General features: G+C 48.5%; 1 protein-coding gene across 1 annotated transcript in view; it reads left to right on the plus strand.

Moving 5' to 3' along the window:
• The window catches only part of LOC121272525 (spectrin beta chain, non-erythrocytic 4-like), a 380,289-nt gene that overhangs the window by 213,194 nt on the left and 140,120 nt on the right, over nt 1-26,975 (plus strand). The window contains exon 15 of the mRNA XM_041179140.1: nt 22,258-23,014. Within this exon, the coding sequence (XP_041035074.1) occupies nt 22,258-23,014 (757 nt within the window). The remainder of the gene's footprint in view (nt 1-22,257; nt 23,015-26,975) is intronic.

A 26,975-nucleotide genomic window follows, 5' to 3' on the forward strand; every position in this document is an offset into this window, starting at 1 on the left:
GGGGGACCCTATCATGTTTCTGGGAGGGAGGAGAAGGAGTGAGGGCGGATGCGCGGGAGATGGGCCGGACACGGTTGAGGGCCCTGTCAACGACCGTGGGTGGAAAACCTCGGTTAAGGAAGAAGGAGGACATGTCAGAGGAACTGTTTTTGAATGTAGCATCATCGGAACAGATGCGACGGAGGCGAAGGAACTGAGAGAATGGGATGGAGTCCTTACAGGAAGTGGGGTGTGAGGAGCTGTAGTCGAGATAGCTGTGGGTGTCGGTGGGTTTGTAATGGATATTGGTGGACAGTCTATCACCAGAGATTGAGACAGAGAGGTCAAGGAAGGGAAGGGAAGTGTCAGAGATGGACCACGTGAAAATGATGGAGGGGTGGAGATTGGAAGCAAAATTAATAAATTTTTCCAAGTCCTGACGAGAGCATGAAGCAGCACCAAAGTAATCATCGATGTACCGGAGAAAGAGTTGTGGAAGGGGGCCGGAGTAGGACTGCAACAAGGAATGTTCCACATACCCCATAAAGAGACAGGCATAGCTGGGGCCCATGCGGGTACCCATAGCCACACCTTTTATTTGGAGGAAGTGAGAGGAGTTGAAGGAGAAATTGTTCAGCGTGAGAACAAGTTCAGCCAGACGGAGGAGAGTAGTGGTGGATGGGGATTGTTCGGGCCTCTGTTCGAGGAAGAAGCTAAGGGCCCTCAGACCATCCTGGTGGGGGATGGAGGTGTAGAGGGATTGGACGTCCATGGTGAAGAGGAAGCGGTAGGGGCCAGGGAACTGGAAATTGTTGATGTGACGTAAGGTGTCAGAGGAATCACGGATGTAGGAGGGAAGGGACTGGACAAGGGGAGAGAGAAGGGAGTCAAGATAACGAGAAATGAGTTCTGTGGGGCAGGAGCAAGCTGAGACGATCGGTCTACCGGGGCAGTTCTGTTTGTGGATTTTGGGTAGGAGATAGAAGCGGGCCGTCCGAGGTTGGGCAACTATCAGGTTGGAAGCTGTGGGAGGGAGATCCCCAGAGGAGATGAGGTCAGTGACAGTCCTGGAAACAGTGGCTTGATGTTCAGTGGTGGGGTCATGGTCCAGGGAGAGGTAGGAGGAAGTGTCTGCGAGTTGACGCTCAGCCTCCGCGTGGTAGAGGTCAGTGCGCCAGACAACAACAGCACCACCCTTGTCAGCAGGTTTGATGACAATGTCAGGGTTGCACCTGAGAGAATGGAGTGCAGTAAGTTCAGAGAGAGACAGGTTAGAATGGGTGAGAGGAGCAGAGAAATTGAGACGACTAATGTCGCGCCGACAGTTCTCAATGAAAAGATCGAGAGAAGGTAAGAATCCAGAGGGAGGGGTCCAGGTGGAGGGAGAATATTGAAGATGGGTAAAAGGATCCGTTGAACTGGGAGAGGACCCCTGCCCAAAGAAGTGAGCCCGGAGACGAAGACGGCGGAAGAAGAGTTCAGTATCATGCCGAGCCCGAAATTCATTGAGGTGAGGGCGTAAGGGTATGAAACTAAGTCCTTTGCTGAGCACTGAACGTTCAGCATCGGAGAGGGGAAGGTCAGGGGGTATAGTGAATACACGGCTGGGGCTGGGATTGGAAGATGGGGTGGGGACGGAGGGACAGGCAGGGGTGGAGGGTCCTAGATGGGTGTTGGTGTCGATGAGTTGTTGGAGCTTGCGTTCCTTAGCACTTGAGAGAAACAGAAAAAGTTTCTTGTTGAGGCGTCGGATGAGCCGAAGAATAAAATGAAACTGGGGCACGCGCAGCTTTGAAAAAGGATACGGCGGTGCTGCTGGAGGGAGAGGTCGAGTGTGTTCATATGGCGGCGCATGGCACTGAGAGTGGATTTCAGAATGTGATGGGAACAGCAGTCCGAGAAACGTTTTATGTCCCGGAGATACCTGTAATCCTGGGTGGGTTCGAAACATGAGGGGTGGAATTTCAGTTGAAATCCATGTGGGGTAAGTCGGAGACGGAGACAGTCACTGAGAAAGGAGATATGGCTGTGAAAGCGGGTTTTAGTAAACACCTTGTCAAACACTAGGAGAGAATTGGAAAGCAATGAAGGTGAACAAGGCAACAGAGAAATCCGGAAATCTTGTCGCTGAGAGGAACAGAACTTCTTCAAGGAGGTAGGCATTTCTTGAAGAGCAGTGGCAGTCAATTAAACACAGAGATAAAAACAAAAAAACTGCGGATGCTGGAAATCCAAAACAAAAACAGAATTACCTGGAAAAACTCAGCAGGTCTGGCAGCATCGGCGGAGAAGAAAAGAGTTGACGTTTCGAGTCCTCATGACCCTTCGACAGAACTTGAGTTCGAGTCCAGGAAAGAGCTGAAATATAAGCTGGTTTAAGGTGCGTGTGTGGGGGGCGGAGAGATAGAGAGACAGAGAGGTGGAGGGGGTTGGTGTGGTTGTAGCGACAAACAAGCAGTGATAGAAGCAGATCATCAAAAGATGTCAACAACAATAGTACAATAGAACACATAGGTGTTAAAGTTAAAGTTGGTGATATTATCTAAACGAATGTGCTAATTAAGAATGGATGGTAGGGCACTCAAGGTATAGCTCTAGTGGGTTTTTTTTTTATTTTATATAATGGAAATAGGTGGGAAAAGGAAAATCTTTATAATTTATTGGGAAAAAAAAGAAGGGGGAAACAGAAAGGGGGTGGGGATGGGGGAGGGGACTCACGACCTAAAGTTGTTGAATTCAATATTCAGTCCGGAAGGCTGTAAAGTCCCTAGTCGGAAGATGAGGTGTTGTTCCTCCAGTTTGCGTTGGGCTTCACTGGAACAATGCAGCAAGCCAAGGACAGACATGTGGGCAAGAGAGCAGGGTGGAGTGTTAAAATGGCAAGCGACAGGGAGGTTTGGGTCATTCTTGCGGACAGACCGCAGGTGTTCTGCAAAGCGGTCGCCCAGTTTACGTTTGGTCTCTCCAATGTAGAGGAGACCACATTGGGAGCAACGAATGCAGTAGACTAAGTTGGGGGAAATGCAAGTGAAATGCTGCTTCACTTGAAAGGAGTGTTTGGGTCCTTGGACGGTGAGGAGAGAGGAAGTGAAGGGGCAGGTGTTGCATCTTTTGCGTGGGCAAGGGGTTGTGCCATAGGAGGGGGTTGAGGAGTAGGGGGTGATGGAGGAGTGGACCAGGGTGTCCCGGAGGGAGCGATCCCTACGGAATGCCGATAAGGGGGGTGAAGGGAAGATGTGTTTGGTAGTGGCATCATGCTGGAGTTGGCGGAAATGGCGGAGGATGATCCTTTGAATGCGGAGGCTGGTGGGGTGATAAGTGAAGACAAGGGGGACCCTATCATGTTTCTGGGAGGGAGGAGAAGGAGTGAGGGCGGATGCGCGGGAGATGGGCCGGACACGGTTGAGGGCCCTGTCAACGACCGTGGGTGGAAAACCTCGGTTAAGGAAGAAGGAGGACATGTCAGAGGAACTGTTTTTGAATGTAGCATCATCGGAACAGATGCGACGGAGGCGAAGGAACTGAGAGAATGGGATGGAGTCCTTACAGGAAGTGGGGTGTGAGGAGCTGTAGTCGAGATAGCTGTGGGTGTCGGTGGGTTTGTAATGGATATTGGTGGACAGTCTATCACCAGAGATTGAGAGATTCTTACCTTCTCTCGATCTTTTCATTGAGAACTGTCGGCGCGACATTAGTCGTCTCAATTTCTCTGCTCCTCTCACCCATTCTAACCTGTCTCTCTCTGAACTTACTGCACTCCATTCTCTCAGGTCCAACCCTGACATTGTCATCAAACCTGCTGACAAGGGTGGTGCTGTTGTTGTCTGGCGCACTGACCTCTACCACGCGGAGGCTGAGCGTCAACTCGCAGACACTTCCTCCTACCTCTCCCTGGACCATGACCCCACCACTGAACATCAAGCCACTGTTTCCAGGACTGTCACTGACCTCATCTCCTCTGGGGATCTCCCTCCCACAGCTTCCAACCTGATAGTTGCCCAACCTCGGACGGCCCGCTTCTATCTCCTACCCAAAATCCACAAACAGAACTGCCCCGGTAGACCGATCGTCTCAGCTTGCTCCTGCCCCACAGAACTCATTTCTCGTTATCTTGACTCCCTTCTCTCTCCCCTTGTCCAGTCCCTTCCCACCTACATCCGTGATTCCTCTGACACCTTACGTCACATCAACAATTTCCAGTTCCCTGGCCCCTACCGCTTCCTCTTCACCATGGACGTCCAATCCCTCTACACCTCCATCCCCCACCAGGATGGTCTGAGGGCCCTTAGCTTCTTCCTCGAACAGAGGCCCGAACAATCCCCATCCACCACTACTCTCCTCCGTCTGGCTGAACTTGTTCTCACGCTGAACAATTTCTCCTTCAACTCCTCTCACTTCCTCCAAATAAAAGGTGTGGCTATGGGTACCCGCATGGGCCCCAGCTATGCCTGTCTCTTTATGGGGTATGTGGAACATTCCTTGTTGCAGTCCTACTCCGGCCCCCTTCCACAACTCTTTCTCCGGTACATCGATGATTACTTTGGTGCTGCTTCATGCTCTCGTCAGGACTTGGAAAAATTTATTAATTTTGCTTCCAATCTCCACCCCTCCATCATTTTCACGTGGTCCATCTCTGACACTTCCCTTCCCTTCCTTGACCTCTCTGTCTCAATCTCTGGTGATAGACTGTCCACCAATATCCATTACAAACCCACCGACACCCACAGCTATCTCGACTACAGCTCCTCACACCCCACTTCCTGTAAGGACTCCATCCCATTCTCTCAGTTCCTTCGCCTCCGTCGCATCTGTTCCGATGATGCTACATTCAAAAACAGTTCCTCTGACATGTCCTCCTTCTTCCTTAACCGAGGTTTTCCACCCACGGTCGTTGACAGGGCCCTCAACCGTGTCCGGCCCATCTCCCGCGCATCCGCCCTCACTCCTTCTCCTCCCTCCCAGAAACATGATAGGGTCCCCCTTGTCCTCACTTATCACCCCACCAGCCTCCGCATTCAAAGGATCATCCTCCGCCATTTCCGCCAACTCCAGCATGATGCCACTACCAAACACATCTTCCCTTCACCCCCCTTATCGGCATTCCGTAGGGATCGCTCCCTCCGGGACACCCTGGTCCACTCCTCCATCACCCCCTACTCCTCAACCCCCTCCTATGGCACAACCCCTTGCCCACGCAAAAGATGCAACACCTGCCCCTTCACTTCCTCTCTCCTCACCGTCCAAGGACCCAAACACTCCTTTCAAGTGAAGCAGCATTTCACTTGCATTTCCCCCAACTTAGTCTACTGCATTCGTTGCTCCCAATGTGGTCTCCTCTACATTGGAGAGACCAAACGTAAACTGGGCGACTGCTTTGCAGAACACCTGCGGTCTGTCCGCAAGAATGACCCAAACCTCCCTGTCGCTTGCCATTTTAACACTCCACCCTGCTCTCTTGCCCACATGTCTGTCCTTGGCTTGCTGCATTGTTCCAGTGAAGCCCAACGCAAACTGGAGGAACAACACCTCATCTTCCGACTAGGGACTTTACAGCCTTCCGGACTGAATATTGAATTCAACAACTTTAGGTCGTGAGTCCCCTCCCCCATCCCCCCCCCCTTTCTGTTTCCCCCTTCTTTTTTTTCCCAATAAATTATAAAGTTTTTCCTTTTCCCACCTATTTCCATTATATAAAATAAAAAAAAAACCCACTAGAGCTATACCTTGAGTGCCCTACCATCCATTCTTAATTAGCACATTCGTTTAGATAATATCACCAACTTTAACTTTAACACCTATGTGTTCTATTGTACTATTGTTGTTGACATCTTTTGATGATCTGCTTCTATCACTGCTTGTTTGTCGCTACAACCACACCAACCCCCTCCACCTCTCTGTCTCTCTATCTCTCCGCCCCCCACACACACACCTTAAACCAGCTTATATTTCAGCTCTTTCCTGGACTCGAACTCAAGTTCTGTCGAAGGGTCATGAGGACTCGAAACGTCAACTCTTTTCTTCTCCGCCGATGCTGCCAGACCTGCTGAGTTTTTCCAGGTAATTCTCTTTCTAGTGCCAGGTTGTGTAGCATGCAGCAAGCCACGATGATCCTGGACACCCTCTGGGGAGTGTAGTGGAGCGCTTCACCAGATCTGGGTAGTGTACTGGAAAGCTCCACCAGATCTGGGGAGTGTAGTGGAGCGCTCCACCAGATCTGGGGAGTGTACTGGAGCGCTCCACCAGATCTGGGGAGTGTACTGGAAAGCTCCACCAGATCTGGGGAGTGTAGTGGAGCGCTCCACCAGATCTGGGGAGTGTACTGGAGCGCTCCACCAGATCTGGGGAGTGTACTGGAGCGCTCCGCCAGATCTGGGGAGTGTACTGGAGCGCTCCGTCAGATCTGGGGAGTGTACTGGAGCGCTCCACCAGATCTGGGGAGTGTACTGGAAAGCTCCACCAGATCTGGGGAGTGTAGTGGAGCGCTCCGCCAGATCTGGGGAGTGTACTGGAGCGCTCCGTCAGATCTGGGGAGTGTACTGGAGCGCTCCGCCAGATCTGGGGAGTGTACTGGAGCGCTCCGTCAGATCTGGGGAGTGTACTGGAGCGCTCCGCCAGATCTGGGGAGTGTACTGGAGCGCTCTGCCAGATCTGGGGAGTGTACTGGAGCGCTCCGCCAGATCTGGGGAGTGTACTGGAGCGCTCCACCAGATCTGGGGAGTGTAGTGGAGCGCTGCACCAGATCTGGGGAGTGTACTGGAGCGCTCCACCAGATCTGGGGAGTGTAGTGGAGCGCTCCACCAGATCTGGGGAGTGTAATGGAGCGCTCCACCAGATCTGGGGAGTGTAGTGGAGCGCTGCACCAGATCTGGGGAGTGTACTGGAGCGCTCCGCCAGATCTGCCCAGGCATCGGAATCGCATCTTCAGCATTCCTACGGTGTGCTCGACCAATGCCTGGGTGGCAGCATGGGCCACATTGTACCTTCTCTCTGAAGGAGTCCGAGGCTGCCACACGGGCATCATCAACCACGTCCTTTGCGGGTACACTTTGACCCAGAGGAGCCAGCCCTGGACCCAGTGTAATCCCTCGAAGGTCTCTGGGATCTGCGATCTACTGAAGACACATGAGGCGTGGATGCTTCCTGGATGCCTGGTGCAAGCCTGCAGGATTTGTTTGATATGGTTGCACACCCTGAGTGAGTGGAAGCCTTTCCTGTTTGTGTATCGATGTGCCTGTTGCCAGGGAGCTTTGATAGCCACATGAGTGCAGTCGATGGCGCCCTGGACCTATGGAAACCCGGAAATCTCAGCGAAGGCCAGTGCTCTGCTGTCCTGGTGTGCGCGATCTCTGTCGCAGTTGATGTAATCGTGGGCCTTGGCAAAAAGGGCGTCTGTGACCTCATGTCTGCATTTGTGTGTAGCTGCCTGAGAGATCCCACAGAGATCCCCCAGAGATCCCCGGTTGATCCCTGGGAGGAGCCAGGTGGTGTCGAGGTTGTGTGAGGCTGTTACTTTCACAGCCAGTGGCTATGGATGTCCTCCCACTCCATGCGGTGACAATTCGGGCAGAATGTGGCAAATTTGAGTTACCAGATCCCTGGACATGTGGAGGCATCGGTGACACTGGCTCTCTGGCATCTCCAGTTAAGCCGGGCGACGTCTGTACACCCTGGCTCTAGTGAGGTACCTACGCATGGCGTTTCTGCTCTCCACATCCTCTGCGTCCGGAGGGGGCCCCGCTGGGCCTTGGCCTTGAGGGTTTTTGTTCCTCCCTTTGGCGAGCCAGTCTCCTCTGTCACAGTCTTCCTCTTCTTCTCTCATCCTGCGATTTATGCGGGCAGCAATGAACCCAGCCTCCATCCCCCGGCAGCCTCCTCCCTGCAGTATCAAAGGGAAACAGATAAGAGTCGGTACTCGTCTGCAATCCTAATCTTCCTGTCAGTGACTCGTGAGCCATTGTGGGTTCATGGCCCTGGTCCCCGTGACACTAACTACTTGCCACGGAAACGATCTACAATGCGGGGCATGGACCAAGGTGCCTCCCCTCTCTCTAATCATGAGCAACTGATATGAGATTGCTTTGGCCAGGTGCCTGGAAGTGCTGCTTCCAGCCCAGGCACTGACATCCTCATACACAGCACTGTAATACTACAGTGCTTGGGATGTACATGAGCGTCACTTTTTAGACAGGCTGTGCAATACATTGAGGACGGCCTGACGCTTGTCTTCTGGGAGCTGCCTGGCACCTCCTACTGCGATGCACTTCAAAAGCTTATCCAGGTGCCCAATGGCACTTAACTTCATCATCGCTCTGGGGAAATGCTGTGCTGCGAGCAAAAGGTTAAACCCAGGAGGTCGACGATTGGTGCTTTGTGCGCTTAGTGTCACATGAATGCACATTATTGCTTTGCTTTGGTGATTCCCTGCAGTGTGGTTGGGAGAGCGCTAACACCTCTCGGCTGTGCCCGTCTGCTCATGTGGGAATGCACAGGTCGGCACTCGCACCGTGGGATTCCCACCCTGTGCCTCGCCCTGTAGCCGTTGAAAAGACACTGCCGCCTTTCTGCTGGTCTGGTGGGTTGAGACATTTGTGTTTCCCCGCCCCCCCCAGTGAAACCGATGTGGTGCTGCCAGCGAAACCTGGCACTGAATACCCTGAGCGCTGCCCAAAACAAGGTGGGTGAATGGTCCTCAGGTTGGAGTGAAGTGCAGTTGGCCAGGCGCACATCGCTTATGTACCAGTGTGAAACATGGCAGAGTGATTGAACGCCAGTGTGGCCTCCTGATCCAGCATGGCGGGGGGGGGGGGGTGATTCCGGCCAGCAGGGTTTATAATTAATGCAAATCTATGGAAATGACGTTCCTGACCTTCAGCGCGGGAAACATGACCCGCCATTGACTGCAGGAGCGGATGATGCAAACTGGCTTTACAACGACGTAAAAGCAATTTTTGCAATCTCGCGAGGTTTCCTGCTCCCGCCCACTATGATGCCCACTACAAAGGAGAGCAGGAAACGCCATTGTGTGTGTGTGTGTGTGTGTGTGTGTGTGTGTGTGTGTGTGTTTGCCTGTGTCTATCGGGGTGTGTGTGCATACGTGTGTGTGTATCTGTCTGTCTGTGACTGTGTCTGTCTGTGTATGTATCTGTATATGTGTGTCTGTGTCTATCCGTGTGTTTGTCTGTGTCCATCTGGGGGTGTGTACGTGTGTGTATGTATCTGTCTATTTGTGAGTGTGTCTGTCTGTGTATGTATCTGTATATGTGTGTCTGCGTCTATCTGTGTGTTTATCTATCTATCTGTGTGTGTCTATCTTCCACCACCTGCAGGTCTGCCTCCAAGTCACTCACCATCCTGACTTGGAAATATATCGCCACTGTCGCTGGGTCAAAATCCTGGAACTCCCTCCCTAACAGCACTGTGGGTGTACCTACACCACATGGACTGCAGTGGCTCAAGAAGGCAGCTCAACACCACCTTCTCAAGGGGCAATTAGGGATGGGCGAAATAATGGCCCAGGCAGCGAAGCCCAAATTGAATGAATAAATAAAACTGTGTGTGTGTGTGTGTGTGTGTGTGTGTGTGTGTGTGTGTGTGTGTGTGTGTGTGTGTGTGTGTGTGTGTGTGTGTGTGTGTGTTACATAACTATCCGATGTACAGTACAAAAACAGACCATTTGGCCCAGCTGGTCTGTGCCAGTGTTTATGTTCCACACAAGCGTCTTCCCACTGCACATTTAAGCAGATCCTGTGTATGTGTCGTGTGAGTTTGTCGTTGCTGTGTGGTGGATGTGTGTGCGTCAATCAAGGACTGGAGTGAGTTGCTGAACAGAATGCCAAGGGAGGGAAAGCAAGTGCTGAGTAATTTAAAGCAGATGCCAAAGGAAATAAGTAAATATTTCAATAAATAATCAAGGCTATTAATTAGAATCAAGGGAATAAAATTAAAATTAAGTCGATGACAGTAATATTAAAGAGATCTTTTCTTTATTTGCTTGTGGATGTGAGCATCACTGGCAACTAGGCATTTATTGCCCATCTCTAATTGCCCTTGAGAAAGTGGTGGTGAGCTGCCTTCTTGAACCTCTGCAGTCCATGTGGTGTAGGTACACCCACAGTGCTGTTAGGGAGGGAGTTCCAGGATTTTGACCCAGCGACAGTGAAGGAATGGTGATATATTTCCAAGTCAGGATGGCGTGTGGCTTGGAAGGGAACCTGAAGGTGGTGGTGTTCCCATGTATCTGCTGCCCTTGTCCTTCTAGGTGGCAGAGCTCATAGGTTTGGAAGGTGCTGTTGAAGGAGCCTTGACGACTTGCAGTGAATCTTGTAGATGGTACAGGCTGCTGCTACTGTGCGTCAGTGGTGGAGGGAGTGAATGTTGAAGGTGGTGGATGGGGTGCCAGTCAAGTGGGCTGCTTTGTCCTGGATGGTGCTCAGCTTCTTGAGTGTTGTTGGAGCCGCAGTCACTTAGGCAAGTGGGCAGTATTCTATCACACTCCTGACTTGAGCCTTGTAGATAGTGGACAAGTTTAGGGAAGTCAGGAGGTGAGTTACTCTCCACAGAATTCCCAGCCTCTGACCTGCTCATGTAGGTATAGCATTTATATGGCTAGTCCAGTTCAGTTTCGGGTCAGTGGTGACCCCCAGGATACTGGTAATGGGCAATTCAGCGATGGCAATGCAATTGAAAGTCAATGGCAGATGGTTAGATTTTCTCTTTTTAGGGATGGTCATTGCTTGGCAGTTGTGTGGAGCGATAGATTTGAGATCAATAGAATGTCAAGGGATACGGGGATAGTGCAGGAAAATGCAGTTGAGATAGAATATCAGCCATGATCTCATTGAATGGCAGAGTAATCACGAAGGACTGAATGGCCTACTCCTGCTCCTACTTTGTATGCCTTTATGAATGTTACTCGCCACTTATCAGCCCAAACTCTCCAAGCCTTGATATTTGCGGGTACGGATTAAATTGCATAAATTAAAAATGGCATATCTAAGAATAATAAATAAATAATAAATTGGAATTCAGAGGTTACTTTCAAGGAAAAATAAAAAGCAATAATTAATTACAAATTAATCTGAGACCAAACTAGCCCATCTTTTAAATATAATTTAGATCTTGAGTGATTTTTGAACGTGTCCCACCTTCAGATTTGTGTACCTACAGCCTTGTCCATGTATCCAGCTGCCATTGCCTCTTTAATCCCTGGGTTTTATTTCAGTAGCAAGTCTCTTACATGATACTTTGTTAAAACGTTTTGAAAGTCCATATACATGTGCACTAGCCCCCATTTACCCACTCCATTACTGCACCCAAGAATGCAATTGGGTTAAACGCGATTATCCTTGAACAAATTGTCATTGATTAATCCCTACCTTTTCACACGCCAAACCTCTAAGGATAGCAGGGAGTGGAGAATATGTCTGTCAGTCAGCAGGTTAGAGGAATCCAAAGGGGAGGTCCTGCAGACCCTGGTCCATTCCAAAAGGTACAATATTAGATGTTACCTGGGTAAGTGTGAAATAAGGAGAAAGACTGCAGGGTTGGTGGCCGCAGTGCTGATCTAGGTGGAAGATCAGTGATGGTAATACCATTGAGCATAGGAACATAGGAAATAGGAGTGGGAGTAGGCCATTCAGCTCCTTGAGCCTGCTCCGCGATTCAACTCGATCGTGTCTGATCTGCTACCTCAAAGCCATTTTCCCACACTATCCCTATATTCCTTGATGTCTTTACATCGCGACATCTATCGATCCCTGTCTTGAGCATACTCTATGATTGAGCCTCCACAGCCCTCTGGGGTAGAGAATTCCAAAGATTCCTTGGGGAGATGGAGCAGGAAGCAGCCAAGCGGGTGAAGGAGCAGAATAAAAATGGACAGGTTTTTTGGGGTAAAAACAAAAAACTGCGGATGCTGGAAATCCAAAACAAAAACAGAATTACCTGGAAAAACTCAGCAGGTTTGGCAGCATCGGCGGAGAATAAAAGAGTTGATGTTTCGAGTCCTCATGACCCTTCAACAGAACTGATATTCAGTTAACTGATAATCAGTTCTGTTGAAGGGTCATGAGGACTCGAAACGTCAACTCAGGTTTTTTGGGGATCCAGTAATTCGGGGGATCGATCGATAGTGCCTGTTCCTGCCACGATTGAGACACCTAAAAGATTTGTTGCCCAGCTGGCATCAGGGTGAGGGATAACTCAATATGGCAGAAAGGAACTTGGAAAGGGAAGGGGAAAGATCCAGTTGTCCTGGTCCATGTCGGGGCCAGTGACTTAGGGAGAAAGGGGGAGGAAATTCTGCTGAGGGGAGTTCGAGGAGTTTGGAGCTAAATTAAAGAACAGGACTTCAGGGATAGTAATCTCAGGATTATTATCTGAGTCACATACTAATGGAAACAGATCAGTAAACAGGTGGCTAAAGGAGGGGTTCTGTTTCACATAGGAAAGTTAGAAATGGGACCAGACGCACTGTTTGGCCCCTCGATCATTGGCCTTCACTCTACTTTCCAGCCTGCTCCCCATATACTTTGATTCTTTGAGAAAACCAAAGTCTGTCTATCCCAACCTTAATTATATTTAATGATGGAGCATCCACAACCCTCTGGGGAGAATTCCAAAGATTCGCAGCCCTCTCAGCAAAGAAATTGCTCCTCATCTCAGTCCCAAATGGTCGTCCCCTTACCCTGGCTCTGTGCTGCCCTGTTTCAGATTCCCCGAGCAGGGAAAACACTTCCTACCCTGTCAAGCCCCTTCAGAATCTTGAATGTTTCAATGAGACCACCTCTCATTCTTGGGAAATTCCAGAGAATTATGGACCCAGTTTACTCAGCCTCCCATCGCAGAACAACCCTACCACCCCTGGGACCAATCTGGCAAACCTCCATTGCGCTGTCTCCAATGCAAGTGTATCCTTCCTTAAATATGAGACCAGAATTGCACACGGCATTCCGGGGTGTAGTTTCACCAGTACAATTGTAGCAGGACTTCTTTATTCTCATACTCCAATCTCCTCGTAATAAAGGCCAACATGCCAAGTGCTTTCCTCATTGCTTGCTGCACCTGCATGTTGACTTCCTGTGGTCCTTGTACAAGTACAACCCAGATCTCTTTGAACCTCAACCTTTACAAGTTTCATGCTTTTTAAAATTATTCTGCTTTCCTTTTCATACTACGAACATGAATAACCTCATATTTCCCCACATTACACCTTATATGCCACCTGGTTAACGCTCATTGAACTGAAGGTAAATTATTGACCTGGTTGGGAGATTAGTGAGACAGTCAGTAGGGATAATGGGCATGTGGTCAAATTGGGAAAAGTGGTGTCCCTCATTAATCTTTGTGGGCCCTCAACTAATCGTCACCTTTCCGAAAGCTTGGCAGAAGAGAAAATATACATAAAGTTACAAAAAAAATTATAGATTAAGTGAGAGGGCAAAACTGTGGCAGATGAATTTTAATGCTGTTAATTGTGAGATCGTCCATTTTTGGGGGTGGGCTGGAGAGGACATCCCACCCCTAAGAGCTGCCAGCCAATTGGAGGAGGCCCAGAGTACAGGTAAGGTGGCTGAGGATCATCGGGGCCAATCAGGCAGGGCCTGGTGAGCGAGGGGGGCAGTGGGGGGGGGGCTTGATCTGTGAGGGGAGGGAGGGGGGTCTTCCAGCGCGGACAGCAGTTTCACCCTGCTGCTGGGTGAAATCCCAGGGCTGAAAAGGAAAAGCTTAAGAGCTAAAATATAATAGGGGGAGAAAGTTTTACTTCAGGTTTACAAAGTTCTGGTTAGACCACACCTGGAGTACTGTGTACAATTCTGGGCACCGCACTTTGGAAAGGATATGCCTTGGAAGGAGAACAGCACGGAGTTGGCTGGGATTTTATGGGGACCCCAGGGGGTAGCCTGGGAGGTGGGGGAGTGTGAAACTGGGAGGGAGGGCAGGGAAAGGCAGGTGTCATGCCCATTTTCCTTCCACTGCTGGGCTTTCACCCAGCGGCAGGGTGGGCAGCGATGGCACACGCACCCTTGGGGCAATTGAGGCCATTAAGGGGCCCAAGTAATGACCACTTAAGGACCTCTTCCTGCCACTGCTGGTATTATATTTGCAGTGGGTCGATGGGCACCTCTCCACGTACAGGGACTGCCAGGTATACCCTGGTGCCCTTGTTGAGTGGGGAGACGGAATCCTCCTGACCTGGCACCCTGTAGCCCATGTGAGCTCTCCCTGGCGGCAACCGCTGTCCGCGCTGGAAGACCCCCCTCCCTCCCCTCACAGATCAAGCCCCCCCCGACTGCCCCCCTCGCTCACCAGGCCCTGCCTGATTGGCCCCGATGATCCTCAGCCACCTTACCTGTACTCTGGGCCTCCTCCAATTGGCTGGCAGCTCTTAGGGGTGGGATGTCCTCTCCAGCCCACCCCCAAAAGGGCCATCTGTCAATTGTTCCATGTTGTTCTTCCACAGGGTGCTGACCCTTGTTCTGCTATTCACATTCTGCTTTCTCACCTTTATGCCACTATCAGCACCTTCTTCAGGCCTTACCACCACCATTAACACTCCCTTTGTCTTGTGTCCATGACATCTTTGTCAATCTCTCCTTAACCCCCACCTATCCCTGACCTTCTATCCTGCTTTACCTGCTGCACACCCTTTAAACAGTATAAATTCCATCACATTTCTACTTCTCTCCAGCTGTGAATAAGTCATACGGACTCGAAACATTAACTCTGTTTCTCTCTCCACAGGTGCAGTCAGACCTGTTGAGTTTTTCCAGTATTTTCTATTTGTTTTCAGAGATTGATGTACTAGAAGACCCAGGTCCCTTTGCACAACATTTCCCAATCTACCACCATTTAAATAATACTCTGCCATTCTGTTTTTCCTACTGGAGTGAATAACTTTACACTTATCTGCCAGAGTATCTCAGGGAAACAGGCAGGTAGTGCAGGAATCTCGTGAGGCTATCTCGCTCCCTAACTGCTTTTTTGTTTTGGGTATTGGCGAGCGAGATGGTTCCTCAGAGGACTGTAGCAAGAGTCAAGTTCGTGGCACCACATGTGGCTCAGTTGCACAGGAGGGGAGGGTGGAAGTGCTATAGAGGCAGGGGATTCCATAGTTAGGGGAGCAGACAAGCAATTCTGTGGGCGTAGATGTGACTCCAGGATAGTATGTTGCCTCCCTGGTGCCAGGGTCAAGGATGTCACAGAGTAACTGCAGCATGTTCTTTTGCAGGAGGGCAAGTAGCCAGAGGTCGTGGTCCATATTGGGACCAACGGCATAGGCAGGAAAAGGGACGAGGTCCCGAAAGCAGATTTTAGGGCGTTAGGAAGGAAATTGAAAAGCGGACCTCAAGAGCACTAATCTCAGGATTACCCCCAGTGCCACGTGCCAGTGAGCATAAGAATAGGGAGATTGTGGCTGGAGAAATGGAGTAAGAGGGAGGGCTTTAGATTTCTGAGACATTGGGACTGGTTCTGGGGCAGGTGGGAGCTGTACAAGAAGGACACGTTACACCTTAACAGGACTGGGATTAAAGTCCTCACGGGAAGGTTTGTTGGTGCTGTTGGGGAGGGTTTAAACTAGATTGGCCGGGGGATGGGAACCTGAGGGGAAATTCAGAGTGAAGAGGAGAAAAACTGGCAGTGGGAAGTAGAGAAGTATCAACTGATAAGGAGGATATATTAGAGAGTAGTATCAAGGTAAACAGAAAACTTGGAGGTTTTGATGGAATTAGAGTAGGCTATAGTAAGTCATTAGATGGGGTCAGAGCAATGGGGAAAGGTAAGAAGCCTAAATCAGGATTAATGTCCATGTATGTGAATGCACGGAGTGTGGTTAATAAGATTGGTGAACTATAGACACAGGTTGACAAATGGAACTGTGATATTATTGCTATAACAGAGACCTGGCTCAAAGAAGGGCAGGACTGGATGTTAAATATTCCTGGGTACAAGGTATTTAGGAGCGACAGGAAAGGAGGAAAAGTTGGGGGGCAGGGGTAGTGGCAATATTGATTAAGGATGGTATCACAGTACTGGAGAGAGAGGATGCCCCAGAGGAGTCAAGGGCAGAATCTCTCTGGCTAGAGGTAAGGAATGAAAAAGGTGCAATGATATTGATCGTTGTAGTATATAGACCACCAACTAGTGGAAAGGATGTTAGAGAAACAAAGAAATTACAGAGAGGTAAGAGAATCACAGAATAATTATAATGGAGGACTTCAGCTATCCAAATATAGACTGGGATAGGAATGGTGCAAAGGGACATGAGGGCAAGAGTTCCTGGAGTGTGTTTCTGCAGCAGTATGTTTCTGGTCCAATGAGAGGGCAGGCACTGTTGGACCTGGTTCTGGGGAATGAGTTGGCCAAAGTGGATGAAATTTAAATTGGCCATGGAAAAGGACAAGAAGCAATCCAGAGCAGGGATAATTAATTGGGGGAAAGCCAACTTCGATGGGATGAGAATGCATCTGAGTTAAGTGCGTTGGAATCAAATGTTGGCGGAAAAGGCGGTGGTTGAACAATGGGCTACCTTCAAAGAGATAGCATTGCAGGCAATGTCAAGGTATATTCCCTTGCAGGGGAAAGGTAGGACAAATAACCCTGGATGACGAGAGAGATAGAGGTGAAGATGAAAAGGAAGAAGCATGCCTATGACAAATGTCAGGTAGAATGTACAATGGAGAATCAGGCTGAATAGAAGGGCAGTGAAAAAACTAATCAGAAAAGCAAGAGGGGAGCACAAAAAGATGCTGGCAGCTAACATAAAAGGGAATCCCAAAGTCTTCTATAAGCTTGTAAATAATAAAAGTGTGGTAAAAGAAAGGGTAGGGCCAATTAGGGATAAAAGAGAAGATTTGCATATGGAGGCAGAAGTAGCAGAAGTATTAAATGAGTACTTTGCATCTGTCTTTACAAAGCAAGAGGATGCTACTCAGGCTGAGGTGAGAGAGGAGGTAACTGGTACACTCGAGTACTTTACAATTAAGAAGGAGGAGGTGTTAGAAAGGTTATTTTTACTTATAAGGTACCAGGACCGGATGAGATGCATCCGAGGATACTGAAGGAGGTGAGAGTGGAAATTTCAGAGGCACTGGTGATAATCTTCCAGTCTTCCTTAGACACAGGGGAGGTGCCAGAGGACTGGAGAATTGCGAATGTTACACTCTTGTTCAAAAAGGGGCGCAAGCTGGCAACTATAGACCAGTCAGTTTGAATGCAGTGGTAGGGAAACTTCTGGAAACTATAGTTCGGGACAAAATCAATAATCACTTAGACAAGTACAGGATAATTAAGGAAAGTGAGCATGGATTCATTAAGGGAAAATGATGTTTAACTAACTTGCTGGAGTTTTTTGAGGAGGTAACAGAGAAGGTTGATAAGGGCAATGCTGTTGATGTGGTGTATATGGATTTTCAAAAGGCATTTGATACAGTGCCACAACAGGCTTGTGAGCAAAATTCTAGCCCATGGAATAAAAGGGAAAGTAGGCACTTGGTTAAGAAATAGACTGAGTGACAGGAAACAGAGAGTAGTGATAAATGGCTGTTTTTCAAATTGGAGGAAGATCTGTAGTGGAGTTCCCCAGGGGTCAGTGTTGGGGCCCTTACTCTTCTTGATATATAGTAATGACCTAGACTGGTGTGCAGGGCATGATTTCAAAATTTGCAGATGATATGAAGATTAGAACCATTGTCAACTGTGATGAGGATAGCCTTGAACTTCAAAAGGACATAGCCATAATGGTGGATTGGGCAGACAAGTGGCAGATGAAGTTCAATGCAGGGAAGTGTGAGGTGATTCATTTTGTCAGGAAGAATATGGAGAGACAGTATAAACTAAATAGAGAAATTCTAAAGGAGATGCAGCAATAGAGGGACCTTGGTGTATATATTCGTAAGTCATTGAATGTGGCAGGGCATGTTGAGAGAGCAGTTAAAAAAGCATATAGTATCTTAGACTTTATTAATAGGGGCGTGGAGTACAAGAGTAAGGAAGTCATGTTAAACTTGTATAAGACACTAGTTAGGCCTTGTCTGGAGTACTACATCCAGTTCTGTGTGCCATACTTGAGGAAGGATGTGAAGGCATTAGAGAGAGTACAGAGGAGATTCACAAGAATGATCCCCGGGATGAAGGATTGTCTCTATGTGGATAGATTGGAGAGGCTGGGTCTGATTTCCTTGGAGAAAAGAAGGCTGAGAGGAGACTTGATAGAGGTATTCAAGATCCTGAGGGTACAGACAGGGTAAATAGTGACAAACTGTTCCCACTCAAGAGTACATCAAGAACTAGAGGGCACAGAATCAAAATAAAGGGCAAAAGGAGTAGAAGTGATGTGAGGAAAAATATTTTTACCCAGAGAATGGTTGGAGTCTGGAACGAAATTCCTGAAATGGTGGTGGAGGCAGGTTCGATCGAGGTATTCAAAAGGGAATTGAGTTGCTATCTGAAAAGAGAGAATGTGCAAGGTTACAGGGATAAGGGAGGGGAATGGGATTAGGTAGAATGCTCTTTCAGTGAGCCAGTGCAGACCTGATAGTCCGAATGGCATCCAATTGCATTGTAAAGATTCTGTGATTATACTGCCTCTGCCATGTACTTTGCTCACTCACTCAACCTATTTAAATCACCTTGAAGCCTCTGAACGCCCTCCTCATTGCTCACATTACCACCAAGCTTCACGTCATCAGCAAACTTGGAAATATTACATTTGGTTCCCTCATCCAAGTCATTGATATATATTCTGAATAGCTGGGGCCCAAGCACGAATCCCTGCGGTACCCCACTAGTCAGCACCTGTCATTCCGAAAAAGACTCATTTATTTTACTCTCTGTCTCCTCTGCTAATCAATTCTCAATCCATGCCAATAGATTACCCCTAATCCCATGTGCTTTAAGTTTAAACACTAACCTCTTATGTGGGACTTTATCAAATTTTTTCTGAAAATCCAAATACACCACATCCTCCGGTTCTCCCTTATCTATTCTGCTAGTTACATCCTCAAAAAACTCTAGTAGGTTTGTCGAACATGATTTCCCTTTCATAAATCCATGCTGTCTTTGTCTAATCCCTTTGATATTTTCTAAATGTCCTGTTATCACATCCTTTCTAATAGATTCTAGCATTTTCCCTACTATGGCCAAATGGTCTGTAATTCGCTGTTTTTTCCCTTTCTCCTTTTTTAAATAGTGGGGTCACATTTGCCACCCTCCAATCTGCTAGGACTGTTTCAGAATCGACAGAACTTTGGAAGATGACAACCAACACATCCACTATTTCCGTGGTCACCTCCTTTAGTACCCTGGGATGTAGATTATCGGGCCTTGGGGATTTGATGGCTTTCAGTCCCATTAATTTCTCCGGCACGATTGTTTTAGTAATACTAATTTCCTTCAATTTCTCCTTCTCACTAGACCCTTGGTTTCCTGGTATTTCTCGGAAATTATTTGTGTCTTCCTCTGTGAAGACAGAACTAAAGTAGTTGTTTAATTGCTCTGCCATTTCCTTGTTCTCTATTATAGATTCTCCCAATTTGGACTGGAAGGGACCTACATTTGTCTTCATGAATCTTTTTCTTTTAAAATTCTTATAGAAGCTTTTACAGTCCTCTTTTATGTTTCTTGCAAGTTTATTTTAATACTGTATTTTTCCCCTCTTAATCAAGCTCTTGGTCCTCCTTTGCTAAATTCTAAACTGCTCCCAATCCTCAGGCTTGCTACTTTTTCTTGTAGCTCTATATGACTACTCTTTGGATCTAATACTATCCTTAATTTCTTTTGACATCCAGGGTTGGGCTATTTTCCCTGTTGTGTTTTTGCGCCAGAAAGAAATGTATGACCATTGCAATGCACACATTCCTTCCTTAAATATTAGCCATTGCCCATCTACCTGTCCTTTTAATGAAGTTCCCTAATCTATCTTAGCCAACTCACGCCTCATACCTTTGTAGTTTCCTTTGTTAACGTTTAGGACCCTAGTTTCAGATCGGAAATCCTAATGAGGAATTCTATCATGTTATGGTCACTGTTCCCTAAAAGACCCTGTGCAACAAGATTATTAATTAACCCCTTCTCATTGCACAATACCAAACCTAGGGTAGCCTGTTCCCTAGTTAGTTCCTCAACGTACTGGTCTCAAAAACCATCTCGTACACACTCCAGGAATTCATCCACCACAGTATTATTGCTAATTTGATTTGTTGCTTCTTAACTCCACCTAGACTGATTCTACATCTAGATTTTCTGAGCCAATACCCTTTTTCACTGTCGCACTGATTTCATCTTTAACTAACAATGCCTCGCTAGCTCCTTTTCCTTTTTGCCTGTCCTTCCTAAATATCGAGTACCCTTGGATATTCAGTTCCCAGCCTTGGTCACCATGCTGTACACATGTCCCTGTAACCGTAATCATATCGTACCTGTTTACATTTATTTGCACTGTTAACTCATCTATCTTTTGCAAATGCTCCGTGCATTCAGGTACAGAGCCTTTAGAATTGCCTTTTTTTAAACATTTTTACACATTTTTTTTGTACTATGACCCTATTTGCTGCAGGCCCTTGTTTCCTCTGCCTTCCACTTTTGCTTTCTACTTTTCTGCCGTTCATTCCTATTCTTGTTTCCCTGTCTTGTGTCTCCCTGCTCAGGCTCCCATCTTCCTGCAAATCTAGTTTAAACTCTCCCCCCACAGCACTAACGAATACCCCTGTGAGGATATTGGTCCCGGTCCTGTTGGGGTGCAACCCGTCCAACTTGTACAGGTCCCACCTTCCCCAGAATCGGTCCCAATGCCTCAGGAATCCATATCCCTCCTTCCTACACCGTCTCTCCAGCCGCCCATTCATCTGGTCTATTCTCCTATTCCTGATCTCGCTAGCACATGGCACTGGGAGTAATCCTGACATTACTACCTTTGAGGTCCTGCTTTTTAATTTATGTCCTAACTCCCTTTATTCTGCTTTCAGGGCCTCATCCTTCTTTTTACCTATGTCATTGGTACCAATATGGACCACGACCTCTGGCTGTTCACCCTCCCTCTTCAGAATGCCCTGTAGCTGCTCAGTGACATCCTTGACCCTGGCACCAGGGAGGGCAACATACCAACCTGGTGGCACATCTGCAGCTGTAGCGATAGAATCCCCTACCACTATTGTTCTCTCACTTTTTTTTTCCCCAACTCTGTGCAGCTGAGCCACTCGTGGTGCCACAGACTTGACTCTAGCTGCATTCCCTGAGAAACCATCTCCCCCAGCAGTATCCAAAATGGAAAATCTGTTAGAGAGGGAGATGGACCCAGGGGGCTCCTGCACTACCTGCCTTGTGCTTTTACTCTGTCTGGTGGTCACCCATTCCCTTTCTGCCTCTGCACTCTTAACCTGCGGTGTGACCACCTCACTGTACATGCTATCCATGAAGATCTGATCCCTGTGGATGCTCCATAGTGACTCTAGCCGCAGCTCCAGCTCTGAAATGCAGATTTTGAGTAGCTGCAGCTGGAGACACTTCCTGTGCACGTGGTCGCCTGGGACACTGGAAGTGCCCCTGATTTCCCACATTGCAAAGGTGGAGCATCCTCCTTGGCCGAGCTACCCAGCCATGACTTACCTTTAAATCACTCCCTTTACTTTTTCTTCCTCTAGCTTAGAGAATATTAAGGACAGAAGAAATACTTACCAGGTCCTACTTGCCAAGACCGCCACTGTTCCTGCTGAGGAAAGGTAGAAAATGAAAGGGCTCCTCCTTCCCTCTTCACCAAACTCTCTCTCTCTCCAAACCCAAACTGAAGCACTCTAATGCAGCCCAAAGCAGCACTCCAGTGCAGACAAGGCAGCACTGTAGATGGCTTGCTTTTATGCTGTCTGAATCTAGCTTCTGAAAACCTGTTAAAACTAATTAACTAGCTGCAGCTGCAAGCAGAGCCTGTACAACCCCTGTTTTAAAGCTGGACTAAAACTCACCTTCTTCCAACCCAAAGAGCAGCTTTTAGGTAGTTGCTAAATTAGAGAAAGATTAGACTTTGGATAGAAATTAATCCTTAAAAGTCCCTCTCTCATCAAACTCCAACTGAAGCAATCTAATGCTGACCAAAGCAGCACTCCAGTAGGATGGGCAAAACCAATGGGCAGCAACCCAACTGTGCGTGAAGCTTTGTACCGTTGGGTCCAGAGCCTGCTTGGGCTAGATGAACACAGTCCAGGTTCCATCCACTTTTGGGGCCATGATTCTCAATTGCTCAGCGAAGGGAATATTTAGTAAATGTTAATTATGTTCCTTCTGCAGGTGGGGCCAGATTGTGCACATGGTTGAAAGCAAAAAGGAGACCAATAATTCTCTGCTGCGTATTCAGAATTACTTGCTGGAGTGTAATGAGATCAAATCTCAGATTGGTGAGAAGCGGAAAGCCATTGAGTCGACGCAGTATCTTGGCAATGACCTCGGCGGAGTGATTGCTCTCCAGAGGAGGCTGTCCACCATGGAGGGGGCCCTCGCTGTGATCGAGCCCAAGCTGATCGGCCTGCAGCTGGAGGCAGAGAGTTTGGCAGCTGCCCACCCGGGCCAGGCTATGGAAATCCTTATCCAATTTGAGGAAATCAGTGAGGAGTGGGAGCAGCTGAAGCAAGCTTTACAAGGCTGCGAGGACTCCCTGAGCGTCGCCAGCAAGCTGCAGCAGTTTATCCAGGATCTGGATAGCTTCCTGTCGTGGCTTGCCCAGACTCAGGCCGAGACTGTGTCAGAGGAACTGCCCAATACACTGGGGGAGGCCGAGGCTCTCCTCAGGCACCATGAAGCGCTGAAAGAGGAAATTAGCCAACACGAAGAGGACTACCAGAAGATCCTGGCAGTGAACGAGCTGGTGTCGTTGGATGAGGCCGAACTTCCCCTCCTATCCATTCAGCAGTGGCTGCAGAAGCTGCAGGTTGGCTGGAAGAAGCTGCAGCAGATGTGGGAGGGCAGACAGCAGGTGCTGCTCCAGTCTCACATTTACCACCTCTTCCTACGCGACGTCAGGCAGGCTGAAGCCTTCCTCAACAGCCAGGTGCGTAGCCAACCCTCCAGCCTGCTCTCTGCCCTGCTCTCCTTCCTGCCCTCTGCCCTTCCCTTTGACCTGCTCTCTGTCCTTCCCTCTGTCCCGCCCTCTGTCCTGCTCTCCGTCCTGCTCTCCATCATCCCTCTGTCCTTCTCTCCATCCTCCCTTTGTCCTGCTCTCTGTCCTTCCCTCTGTCCTGCTCTCTGTCCTGCTCTCCACCCTCCCTCTGTCCTTCTCTCCATCTTGCTTTCCATCCTCCCTTTGTCCTGTTCTCCATCCTCCCTCTGACCTGCTCTCCATCCTCCCTCAGTCCTGCTCTCTGTCCTGCTATCCAGCCTCCCTCTGTCCTTCTCTCCATCCTGCCCTTCATCCTCCCTCTGTCCTTCTCTCCATCTTGCTTTCCATCCTCCCTTTGTCCTGTTCTCCATCCTCCCTCTGACCTGCTCTCCATCCTCCCTCAGTCCTGCTCTCCATCCTGCTTTCCATCCTCCCTTTGTCCTGCTCTCCATCCTCCCTTTGTCCTGCTCTCCATCCTCCCTCTATCCTGCTCTCCATCCTCCCTCTGTCCTTCTCTCCGTCCTGCTTTCCATCCTCCCTCTGTCCTGCTCTCCATCCTCCCTTTGTCCTGCTCTCCATCCTCCCTCTATCCTGCTCTCCATCCTCCCTTTGTCCTGCCCTTCATCCTCCCTCTGTCCTGCTCTCCGTCCTGCTCTCTGACCTGCTGTTCCTTGACACTCTGGTCAGATTCCGATGCCAGCCAATAACAAGCTGTACATTGTAGTCCTCAAGCCTATTACACACGGGTCCCTAATTACACTTCATACATCAACACAGAATGTACCACTTCTAAAGATCAGGCATCCCGCAGTGTAACAGTGGTAATGAATAGGACATCCCAGATTAGCACAGGGGTGAACAATCAGCACCCTAGCAGTAAATGTGATGTACAATGGGTTATCCCAGATTAAATCTGATGAACACTGAGTCACCCAGAGTGTGACGTTGCAGTTGAGTGAGTCTATACTAAGCTTTCAGCATCTTGCCTGGGCATCTGAAGATTGAAACTGTAGCTGAGAGCATGTGAGAATGTGCCTTAGAAGCGTCCTGTCTGACTGGGTCCGTATTTAGTTGACTTGTGAGGCATGTATACCTGCCCAGGGTCTGGACATTCACTCAAACAGTTTTCTATGAAATGAGGGATCTCCCAGTACACTCCATTTGGGAGGTGGGGGGATTCCTGGAGAAGAGGTTTCCATTACAGAAGTGGCAGCAGGTGTCATGGGCCTCCCTGAAGACCCTGGCTGATGGCTACCCTGTCACAGCCCTGGTAACCATCACTGGATGATCCTGTGTCTTCCTGGGCTTCTTCCCCTGGGATTATGGGAATGGTCGATTACAGGATTGGACAGCTCAGGTTTCTGGTTTCTGGTTTCTAGGACCCACCAAGACCTGCCTTCAGCTGTACAAAGTGCACAAGGGGACAATATTCTCACTCACTCACTTTTCCAGAACTGCTTTATCCAGTTCAGGGTCGTGGGGTGTCGGAGCCTATCCCGACAGGCAATGAGCACTAGGCAGGCCGGGGGTGAGGGGGTGTTATGGTGGGGGTGGTAGGGTGGGGGAGTGCATGGACAATATTAATTACGACAATTAAAGTAAATAAGGTCTGTCATTCCTACAATTCCCAAAGGGTTTCACAGTCAATTAATATATTTCTGCAGTGTAGTCACTGTTCTAATGGAGGAAAAACACCGCTCCCAATTTGTAAGATCCCACAAACAGGCATGAGATGAATAAACTGACAACCTGTTCATACATTTCAGGGCTAATGAGACCTCTCCTCTGGAGACATGCCCTGTACCTGATGGAGGTTCCTGGCCCCAGCACTGGGGCACAGAGAGTCCTGAGCAATAATTCCCGTCATCTGCCTTTCTCAGGGGACTGAGCTACAGATATTACTACCTGCCCCTTCTGGCCCCTCATACCACCCCCATCCCAAGCTATGCCCCCACCCACTCCTGTGGCCCCCCCATGCCAAGCTGTGGCACTTCCATGCCCATTCCCCCACCATACACTGTATGGAAACAATGAACACTATGCTGACAGTTGGATGTTGTCAAAAAACTTTAAAAAATCATTCATTGATAACTTTCCACTTATTAAAGCCTTTTTTTTAATAACAAACCAATAAAAGTATCAATCATTCAGACCCTTAAAGTATCAATAGCAGAAACTGCAAGCACTTGAAACCTGTTTATCTTGTGTAAATAAACATTGTGCAGTTGACAGGAGAGGTCAGAGAACTAGACCTGTCAATCAAGCAATGTTTTCCCTGGGGCTCAGGTGTTTTAGTACCCTAATGGATTTCTGGGCTCTCAGCCAAGAATACATAATGAGGCTTGCCTGAGAGCCTAGAAGCTCTTGAGCCTGCTGAAACACCTGAGCCCCAGGGAAAGCATTGCCTGATTGGCAGCTCTGGCTCTTTGATCAATGCTATTATTTTTCACAAGGTTTATTTACACAAAATGAAGAGACCACCAGGGTATGTGGCAAGCAGAATGAAGTCAATATACATGTAAAAACAATTTGTAGCCCACAGCAACTGTTCCAGAAATAGCCAAAACTGCTTATCTCAATCATTTCATTAATCCCGGTCGTGCTGAAAAGAATGGTTTCCCTTCTTTCACCACCCTCTTGTAGAATCCCTAGCATCCATGATTCTCCAACAGGGGCCTACCCTGACTCTGGGCTCAATCATTCACCATTTGCAGACTCCCCATGGAGTATCTTCACAAGGTACTTGGCTCATTAATTCTTCCACCTCATGTGTACCACCTTCTGAACTATAATGTACACTGTTGCTTCCACTTTCTTTCTTCAGAGTGACGACCACCGTCCACTCACTGAGCTCAGTTATCACATTACCCACCAGCCTGGGGAATTTCCCAGCTCCAAGACAGGCTGCTTTGTGGCCTGGGCTTTCCTGGTAAATGAACCAACCAAGTCTCACTTCATAGGGATTCTGAGAACAGCATCTCTGGGAAGGGCAGAAAGAGCTTCAGAAATAATGTCACTGCCCAGAACACGATATCAGTATCGAGTCTCAGTGTCTGATATTGGGGTTGATATCGAGACTCATCGTCTGCTATTGGGGTCAGTATCAAGTCTCACTGTCTGATATTGGGGCCAGTATTGAGTTTCACTGTCTGATATTGGGGCCAGTATCGAGTCTCCCCATCTGATATTGGGGCCGGCATTGAGTCTCACTGTCTGATATCAGGGTGGGTATTGAGTCTCACCGTCTGATAGCGGGGTTGGTAATGAGTCTCACTGTCTGATATTGGGGTCAGCATTGAGTCTCAGCATTTGATACCATCCAGGACAAAGGAACTCACTTGATCCATTCACCACCTTAAACATTCACTCCCTCCACCACTGACGCACAGTGGCAGCAGTGTGTACCATCTACTAGATGCACTGCAGCAACTCCAAGGCTCCAAATCCAAAGCACCTTCCAAATCTGTGAACTCTACCACCTAGAAGGACAAAGGCAGCAGACACATGGAAACACCACCACCTGCGTGTATCCCTCCAAGCCACTCATCGTCCTGACCTGGAAGTATATCGCCATTCCTTCACTGGGTCAAAATCTTGGAACTGCCTTTCTAACAGTACTGTGGGTGTACCCACACCACACGGACTGCGGCGGTTCAAGAAGGCAGCTCACCACTGCCTTCTCAAGGGTAATTAGGGAAGGGCAATAAATGCTGGCCTAGCCAGCAATGTTCACAGTGTGGGATAAAATAAAAAACAAGATGGACTGAGACCACGAAGGTTTCTCACAAAGCGATGTACCTAGGAACATATGATGGTAGCTGCTGAGATTCATTGTTCCTATTGGTGAAGCGGAGGTCTGATCCATCTCTGATAACATGCGGGGATTGTGAGTTCCCTTTTCTTTAGTGCCGTG

This window comes from Carcharodon carcharias, chromosome 34, assembly GCF_017639515.1.
Source record: "Carcharodon carcharias isolate sCarCar2 chromosome 34, sCarCar2.pri, whole genome shotgun sequence".
NCBI classification, from domain to species: Eukaryota; Metazoa; Chordata; class Chondrichthyes; order Lamniformes; family Lamnidae; genus Carcharodon; species Carcharodon carcharias.